We start from the raw sequence: 6107 nt of genomic DNA on the forward strand, positions 1-6107 counted from the left end.
TGCGAACGTTATGTCCGCGTAACAAAGAGTGTAGTAAAAAATCGCATTGCTTTAGCACTAAGTCTTCATTTTGTGATAATATACATTTATATGTGTCCTGTTCCACGCAACTATATCTTTTACACAACTAAAAGTACGATTTGTGCTGAAGGCAAATCACATAGGTTCCGGTACTGCTCTGTTTCTCACTGTCACTAGCTTTAAAGACATCAGCGCTGCACTTCCGATCAGCTGAAGTTCAGCTGATGTCGACGTTGCTCGGCCACCTGCTGTTTCCTTTGCTTACAACAGACCAGCGGACACATTGGTCGGATAGCTTATAGACACAAATGTCTTCATTTTAGCAGTATAGTCCGGGCGCGCCATTGTTTGCGGTGTAAAGTAGGCTAGTTGCCGTCACAATGTAGAAACACATGTTCGCCATTGTTGAAATGGTCAGGATTTGATGCCCAAATTTAATTCTTTAAAAAGGCTCACTTAGCGAAAATGTGCAGCTATAATTTATTAACAAATATGACGTCATTGAGTCGTACAAAAACAGGGGTCGATATTGGCAAAATTATGTAACTATATGTTTCTACTGTTCGACAGTTATTAGATTAATTGTAATGGCATGTGAGGGCATGTGTCTTTATCAATACTTTTTTAAAATGTCCGATCAAATGCATTCAGGACTTAACACATTTTTTTTGCTCATGGTATCGATGGTGTACGCAACAAATAAATCTCAATAAAGTTTTAACGTTTTGAAACATCATGGCGGCTTACACGGTTCATTCAGTTATCAGGTGCTCAATAAAAATGTTAATGAAAGATATAGTTATGACCCCAGGGAAATTTCTCCGCGTGTCAGTCAGATGCACTGCAGAAAGTAAGTGTCTTTCCTGCATTTTGTAGTACAGTAACTGACTTTCAGGCTGTTTGAGATGTAGTGTGTTACAACCTGTAGCCTATTCGTAGGTAATGTTAGTCTAACATTTGGTAACTGTGGTGGCTGAGTCGCCCATAGCCTCCGGAGTGACTTGATCTTTTGTGCACTCTCTTTGTATTCATTATATTTAAGCTAATCGGGGTGTTTTAAGCGCTGGGTAACGATTAACACATCTTTTCATGTAATGCTCTAAGGTTGGAGGACAGGTAGTTCATCTACTACATCCTGCTCCTCTGGGTCTCCAGTTGCAGATGTCTGTGCCTCTGCTAAACCTGTTGTACACTATGATTGCCTGGTTCAGTGTGGCTCCCTCAGGAATGATGCACAGCAGAGACATGTCCTCCAGCAGCTGTCTCAGCTGCAGCATGCCCTTAAGAACTATAATAACAGTATCTACATGAACCCACCTCCACCAAGACTGGACTCAAAAGATGACAAGAGTCAGCATCAGAAAGACACAGCCCCCTGCATTACAACAGAAAAGAAAGATGGTGATTTGGCTGTCAAGGTAATAGAGCTGTTATACTGAAATGTCTTTATTTTATTTTACTTGTCATGGTGCACTCTTATTATAGCAGTGGTTTTGAGCTAATTAAACATTTTTTTTATAACATTGTCTTCGCCATTTAGATTATACCTCATTTATCTTTTTTTATGTGACTAGTGTCCAAAAACTTAGACAATTGATCAAGATTGCCAGATGTGTCACAGTCATTTATCCAGATTTCATAAGACTTTATTCATAAATAGTGTGAAGACATTCTTTACAATTCTTCACAGAGTCCACAGCTTTGCACTCCAGTTAAATCACTGATGGTGGCCATGGGGCTCAGGTCAAAGGGAGGGCAGTAGTATGGGAAGTGTATTGTGTATGTGGGTTTCAGAACAGCATTGTATGGGGGGCTGCTGTTGTTTTTAGGTCAGGGGATCTAACTGTCTAGTATTTGGTGGTGGGAGTTTTTTGTTGGTTGGCTGGCACAGATACATAGGGTTAGGCAGAGATTTTGGAAGGCAGCAGGGCAGACCTCCCGCTGGGCACCTCCCAGCAGCCCTCTCACTCTCTCACCATCCCCATGCAGTAATGAGGAGATCCCCATAGTCTGGGCCATTCTTGTCCTTTTTGCTTTTGATTTTGGATTCTGACAAATACTTTGGTGTCAGGCTATAAACACTACCACCTCCCTCTCCTTTTGCACCTTAGTTCTTGCTCTTTCTCTCACACACATACACGCTGACTAGAGTACTTATGCAATTGTCCCATTTGAATCAGGTCATACCACTGTACTTTCACTGTCTAATCTCTCTGTGAATGTGCAGCCATTGTCCTCACTAACTGACCTAGTCTGTGAGGAGAGTATACTTGACTTAATATTGTGGTGTGGTTTTGTGGATGGGCATCTAACAATGGGCCATTGCTTAGTGGGTACCACCATCTTCAGGTCAGACCTGCATCACAGGGTCATCCTGTGCATGGCAGGCCTCCAGCAGGACAGGAAAGTTGTACCACTTAGACTGGCACAATCATTCCATTATCCTACATGACCCTAGATAAACATGTTTAAACACAGTTGTCATGAAGTCGTTTAAAAGCTAAAGTGGCCATGTCCCGTCTGTGAACTTTCCACTAATGTGCCAGTCTGTATTCTCCAACAGGAGGTGAGACAAGACCACAGAGATGAGCTAGACAGAGGGTCTGAGGGACAGTGTTGTCCTTCTCCATTCTGCCGTGGTAGAATGGCTGCCAGCCACCAATGACAATTACACCACTATGCCAGAGGGCAACTTGGGAAGTCACGGAGATGTTACCCAGTGTTATGCCAGAACAGACAGGAAAAGCCTGTTGCTCTTTCAGTATTTTGCAGTAGGTGGAGAGGAGGGGATGGGTAGAAAGTTTGTTTTTACATTTAGTTTTCAATCGGCTATTGCCTGCATTTCCTAGAGTCAAGTGCTCCTTGTCCAGTGAACAGTGAGTACCATCCCATAAAATAATTACTAAATTGAATTTTAAGAGGACAATCCCTTCTGTTTGATGAAGAGTTAATTCCAAAGCTATTCAGCGTTGCCCAGTTACAGAGATGGGCAGTTCCCAACCACACCACTGTTAAACCTTATTTAAAACATCTATAAATTGTCCTACAAATATGCTTCAAATTATCATTGCATTCACGATTAACCTGATGACACATTTGTTTACATGGCTTGGGCCTCTCTTTAGAGATATTTGGCTTTACTTGATATTCTCAACTTGGTCACATAGAACACATTTTTTCTTTAGCAAGGACCTTTTGATGCTGGGAGGCAGGCAGCACAATGACTTCCAGCAGCAACTCAATGCAACAGTACCGTATCACAATTAGCAGCACTGCACAGGCTGCACAGACAAGTCCACTCCATCTCGTATGGAGACTCATCCAGTCCTCTCTGTTTTGTCTGACAAATCCCCCTATTGTTCCTCTGATGATGCTTTTCTTTCGTGGGAACCCTGGCTTGTCTTGTTGATTAGATCCCCTTTGTCTTCTTCCCCTGCAGTGGGCTAGTGTGGAGAATGTGAAACCTCACACTGTAGTGGTGGCTTAATACCTCAGCATACTTTGTGTATTAAATGATGATTCAGTCTTATATGGTAATGAATATAAGGAAGTTTATTTATATCACCAGCTATAGTGTTTTGCACTTTTATAAGGCTTATCTGTTCATTTTGGACAAACCTGTTTATGGCTAACTACAGTAACTGTTATGCAGGTTTTAATGACAAGCAGCTGTGAAAATATCTAATATAAAACAATCTTAATACAGACTATAGTCATTTCATATTTTTTCCTATTTCCCCTGAAGGAAGAACCCACTTCACCACCAGCAGCACCACCCATAGGCTTCTATATCTATGGAGATGTTGGTAAGACTACATGTAGAACATGTCTTTTTATTCTAGAAATACATATTGAGATGACATTTTCTGTAGTGCTAAATCAGACTATCAAGACAGAATTAGAATAGTTATATTTTCCTTAATGTGTCTCCCTTTCAGGCACAGGGAAGACCATGCTTATGGATTTGTTTTATTCCTATGTGGAAAATGTACATAAAAAGAGGGTCCACTTCAATGGCTTCATGGTGGACATCCACAAAAGTCAGTATCATCTTCTCACCGTACAGCACTTAACTATTAAGGTTGGCTTTCATGTCTTTATGCAGGTTTTCTGACTTCTCTTGTGCTGGACATTCTATATTTATCTCTCTGTTTGTCCTGAAACCCTCCTACTAATTGTCTACCATTATGCATACAAGTGAAATTACTGCTTTATTCAGTGTTGTCAGTGGGTTTGGGTTGCCAGTGCAGGTGTGCTTTAAGATGTGCCTGACGTTTGTGTACTGCTTAAAGGGATCCATCGGAGCAAACAAAGCCTGCCAAAGCGAAGGCTAGGAAAAATGTTCACCTGTGACCCCATATCACTGGTTGCCATGGAGCTCAGCAAAGAAACCTGCCTCTTGTGTTTTGACGAGTTTCAGGTGAGCAAGTGTGTTAGAGGCACTGTTAGCTACAAGTAGCAAATGAGACAATAAGGATTCTGAGTTAGGCGTTTTGATCCTCTTTATATCAACTGCATGCATTTTATTAAAACAGTGAAAGTTGCAAATGAAAGCAAAGTAATTATAATAGTGGTAAATAACCTGCTAGTTTAACTCCAGATAACAATGCCATGCTAATGCTACAATATCAAAGTTGTTAAAAGAAGCACCTCTAACTGGGAGAACTAAATAAATAGCACTAGACTCTTTCAAATGTGCTAACATTTAAAAGAAACAGAGTACTGGGAGAATATATACAGTGTCTATTTATAAAAGGCATTTCAAAGGTTGTACTGTATATGGAGAAGAAAAAAAACTATTTCCTAAAAGAATGTGCTTAAAGTGTCAGGATGTTGTACAATGTTCATGTGTAAAACCCTGCTGTGATAGTACTGCCCCTGATAAAACACAATTTACAAATTTTAATCAATGTGACAGAGTTGGGCAATGGATAGTCATCTTTCAGTAAATGTTATCTGAATTAATTCAATATTATTTGTACACATTCTACATATACTTATATAAACCTATATGATTGTGTTAGTAAGAACATATTCACTATGACAGAAAGTCAAAAGCAGGTATGTTAAACTGTGTATTAGGCTCCAAAAAATGATGGCCCATTGTCAGTAGAAAACCCCGGAACGTGAGGCTTTGGTATGTACAGCAACTCAGAGAACAGAGGTGAAGAAGGAAATGAAATTTTCTTTAGGACAGTAACTTTATTTTTGAGCCTTCTCTTTTCAATAAGCCCAAAATTTTACATTTAGAATAAATTTCACTGGCTGTAGTGTTCGGTCCAGCTGGTGCCTTTCCTGTCTGGGCAACTGGAGGTTTTGGATCTTGCTACTGTGTACCCACAAAAGCAGGACTGGGGACATCTAGTGGCCTTTTTTGGATACAGTGTAATTATAAAATGACTTTGAATAGCAATGAAACATTCTGCATTCATAGTATGTATTAAAGTAGCAATTTACTAGTACAGTAGTTGTAAAATCGTGCCAGTATCATGGTATAATATTTTCATTACCAGTATTGTGAAACCGAGTGTGAAACTGAGTGTGAGTCAGTGTTTGTTTATGCACTCACATTGTTAGTTTACTTCCAAACCATTACAACCAAGTTATCTATAGTTTTTGTTCACTGAATTTATGCAGCTAAAATGCACTTTCAGCCATTAGTGCGACAAAACGTCTCATTATTTTATCCTTTAGTGTCAGAGGAGAGAGCCAGTACTGAAGCTCTCTTTTATTTGTAAGGTAGTTGGTCATTCACAGCACTATGTGTGTTTCTGTTAGCAGCACAGTGTTGCTCCTTTCAGTGATATCATTACAGTTAATGTTGGCAGGTCAAAGGTCACGGAAGGTGTTCTTGGTTTCTCTAATCACTCTCTGTGCATCTGTGAGGATCAAGAGCTGCTCCTTTCATCCGCCTGTCTCTCACATTTTAAACTGCGGCACTGTTTGTGCGTTCTCATTGATTTGTTTGCTGTAGCCAGCTTTGCTGCTTTTGCTTGTCGACTGTTGCTACCGGTGAATGGAGGGGAAAGAAGTGGACATGTGCACGTTGTTTGTGATGCATAAACAAGAGGTTGCAAGGGTGGGAG

The 6107-nt window shown here is 40.3% G+C and overlaps 1 protein-coding gene across 3 annotated transcripts in view; it reads left to right on the forward strand.

Annotated features, from left to right (window-relative positions):
- The first annotated feature begins 68 nt into the window (after positions 1–68).
- afg1lb (AFG1 like ATPase b) overlaps positions 69–6107 on the forward strand; it is a 22945-nt gene continuing 16906 nt past the window's right edge. The window contains exons 1-5 of one of the 3 annotated variants that reach the window (XM_020588378.1): positions 69–871; positions 1126–1439; positions 3767–3827; positions 3960–4061; positions 4314–4441. In XM_020588378.1, the coding sequence (XP_020444034.1) occupies positions 757–871; positions 1126–1439; positions 3767–3827; positions 3960–4061; positions 4314–4441 (720 nt within the window). In that variant the 5' untranslated portion in view covers positions 69–756. The remainder of the gene's footprint in view (positions 872–1125; positions 1440–3766; positions 3828–3959; positions 4062–4313; positions 4442–6107) is intronic. The other 2 variants (XM_020588388.1, XM_020588396.1) reach the window with 2 other exon arrangements.

The sequence above is a fragment of the Monopterus albus genome, unplaced genomic scaffold (genome assembly GCF_001952655.1).
Source record: "Monopterus albus unplaced genomic scaffold, M_albus_1.0 scaffold9.1, whole genome shotgun sequence".
Classification (NCBI taxonomy): Eukaryota; Metazoa; Chordata; class Actinopteri; order Synbranchiformes; family Synbranchidae; genus Monopterus; species Monopterus albus.